The 2,752-nt window shown below is 59.7% G+C and overlaps 1 protein-coding gene across 1 annotated transcript in view; it reads left to right on the top strand.

Annotated features, from left to right (window-relative positions):
• Window positions 1–3: 3 nt before the first annotated feature.
• The window catches only part of LOC104538843 (rho-related BTB domain-containing protein 2-like), a gene marked incomplete at its 5' end in the record, with an annotated part of 10,492 nt that continues 7,743 nt past the window's right edge, over window positions 4–2,752 (top strand). Inside the window, 6 exons of the mRNA XM_010182196.1 lie at window positions 4–817; window positions 1,704–1,822; window positions 1,904–2,054; window positions 2,156–2,244; window positions 2,384–2,489; window positions 2,573–2,743. Of these exons, the coding sequence (XP_010180498.1) occupies window positions 4–817; window positions 1,704–1,822; window positions 1,904–2,054; window positions 2,156–2,244; window positions 2,384–2,489; window positions 2,573–2,743 (1,450 nt within the window). The remainder of the gene's footprint in view (window positions 818–1,703; window positions 1,823–1,903; window positions 2,055–2,155; window positions 2,245–2,383; window positions 2,490–2,572; window positions 2,744–2,752) is intronic.

The raw sequence follows: 2,752 nt of genomic DNA, 5'->3' as shown, positions 1-2,752 counted from the left end.
GCCCCCTTCCTGCCCCCCAAGCCCCCTCCGCCCATCATCATTGTCCCCGACCCCCCTTCCAACAACGAGGAGCGCCCAGCCCACCTCTTGGAGGACCCCCTGTGCGCGGACGTCATCCTGGTGCTGCAAGAGAAGATCAAAATCTACGCACACAAGATCTACCTCTCCACCTCCTCCTCCAAATTTTACGACCTGTTCCTCATGGACCTGAGCGAGGAGGACCAGCAGAGCACGGCGGGGCACGGCTTCGGGGGGGCTGTCACCGCGGCCGCCGAGCGGATGCTGCACCAAGAGGAGAGGCACCACGGGCGGGATTTCCTCCTCCGAGCCGCCAGCTTCGATATCTGCGAGAGCACCGAGGAGGCTGGATCCGGCCAGCGAAAACCGTGCCTTAGAGCCTCCACCAGTGACGGGATCCTCCGGGGCAACCGCTACGAGAACGGGGAGCGCGGGCTGCGGCGGGGAAGGGACCTCTCGTCTTGGAGCCGGGCGTTCACCAGCATCCAGGAAGAGATGGCAGAAGATCCGCTGACCTACAAGTCCAAGCTGATGGTGGTGGTGAAGATGGACGCGTCCATCCAGCCGGGTCCTTTCCGGGCTGTGTTGAAGTACCTGTACACGGGGGAGCTGGATGAGAACGAGCGGGACCTGATGCACATTGCTCACATCGCTGAGCTGCTGGAGGTGTTCGACCTCCGGATGATGGTGGCCAACATCCTCAACAACGAGGCGTTCATGAACCAGGAGATCACCAAAGCCTTCCACGTCCGGAGGACCAACCGGGTGAAGGAATGCCTGGCCAAGGGGACTTTCTCGGGTACGACTCCGAGCCGAGGGGGAGCACCGCCTCCCTTTGGGGGGGTTCTGTTGGATGGATGGAGGGGCTCGGAGCTCCTGGCTTTGCTCCATGCAGTGAGCCTGCAGATGCTCACTCTTCTTCCCTGGGGTTTTTGGTCACATTGTGCATTTCTGGGATGTTTATAGCATTTTTTTTTTCCAGAAAGTGTGAGTGTAATGGCCCTTCCCCAGGGTTTCCTGCCCCCCCCAGCCTGCTTGACAGCTCTGTTTATTTACAGGAAAGCAGCAAAAGCAACTTCCTTCCCTCCCGGGGCAGGATTTTCACAGGGTCATCTCATTTATGAGGAGCAACGTGGCCTTGGGAGGACTTCCCTGGCCCATCTTTCCACCACGCACCACGTGCTGTGATGCTTTAGGGTGACGTTTGGGGGGGGTGCATTAACTTCCCTCCAGCTGAATTTGTCTCCTGAGGATGGACCTTGATGTGGTCAAGCTGTCACTGTTGGGACAGATACGTGCTGGCCCTGGTGCCCCTCAGGGACAAGCAATGGTTGGGGATGGAGAGCAGAGTTAGGGGGTACAGAAGATCCCCATTGTCCTTCCCAGCTCTCCCAAGGACTCGTGTTTGGCTGAGACGTTTGCTTCCTGGGTTTTTCCCCTTTGCTTTCAAATGTATCAGGATATGCCTTGGGAAAATCCCTCAGAAGAGCTGGAAATCCACCAGGGCCCTTCCCCGAGCTCCTCTGAGCCGGTGGGAGATGCTGGGGGAAAAAATATAGAGGTTTTTAGGACAAACCGTAGGATATTCCCTCTGCTGTCCCTGGCGCGAGACCTTTTTTGGCAGGGGGTGGCTGAGCGCTGGGTGATGGGGACGGTCCCGGTAGCATCCCTCTGCTTGTCCCCAGATGTCACCTTCGTGCTGGATGACGGTGCTATCAGTGCCCACAAGCCCCTGCTCATCTCCAGCTGCGACTGGATGGCCGTGATGTTCGGCGGCCCCTTTGTGGAGAGCTCCACTAACGAGGTGAGGAGAAGCCCTGGGATTTGGGAAGGTTTGGGACAGCTGGGGACGGCCATGGGGTGACAATCGCTGCGTGTCTCGCAGGTGGCACTTCCTTACACCAGCAAGAGCTGCATGCGGGCGGTGCTGGAGTACCTCTACACCGGGCAGTTCAGCTCCAGCCCCGACCTGGATGACATGAAGCTCATCATCCTCGCCAACCGCCTCTGCTTGCCCCATCTGGTGGCTCTCACCGGTGAGTCGGGGTGGGTGCCCTTGCTGTCCCCAAGCTCGGTGGCATCACCATATGCCTGCCATCGCCGTGTCCTGGTTGTAACCCTGTGTGTCCCCTCACAGAGCAGTACACGGTCACCGGGCTGATGGAGGCGGCGCAGATGATGGTGGACATCGATGGGGACGTGCTCGTGTTCCTGGAGCTGGCGCAGGTAGGACACGGTGGGACAGGGGATGGTGCTGACCTGGCAGAGGACATCCAGGTCTGGTTTTGGATGTCCGTGGAGGAGTAGGGTGAATCCCTGGTGTTCTGTGCCGTGGTGGCTCTGACACCGGCTCCATCTCTTCCAGTTCCACTGCGCCTACCAGCTCGCCGACTGGTGCCTGCACCACATCTGCACCAACTACAACAACGTCTGCCGCAAGTTCCCCCGGGACATGAAGGCCATGTCAGGAGGTGAGCGGGGACCAGGGTAGGGGGGTGATGGGGTGGGTCCTGGTGGTCCTGGCACTGCCCTCACCCCCCCCGTCTCCCTGCAGAGAACCAGGAGTACTTTGAGAAGCACCGCTGGCCGCCGGTGTGGTACCTGAAGGAGGAGGATCACTACCAGCGGGCGAAGAAGGAGCGGGAGAAGGAAGACTACCTCCACCTCAAACGGCAACCCAAGAGGCGGTGGCTCTTCTGGAACGCCTCTTCCTCCCCTTCTTCCTCTCCTTCAT

This window comes from Mesitornis unicolor, unplaced genomic scaffold, assembly GCF_000695765.1.
Source record: "Mesitornis unicolor isolate BGI_N332 unplaced genomic scaffold, ASM69576v1 scaffold614, whole genome shotgun sequence".
Classification (NCBI taxonomy): domain Eukaryota; kingdom Metazoa; phylum Chordata; class Aves; order Mesitornithiformes; family Mesitornithidae; genus Mesitornis; species Mesitornis unicolor.
This window is presented reverse-complemented; position numbering and strand designations above follow the sequence as displayed.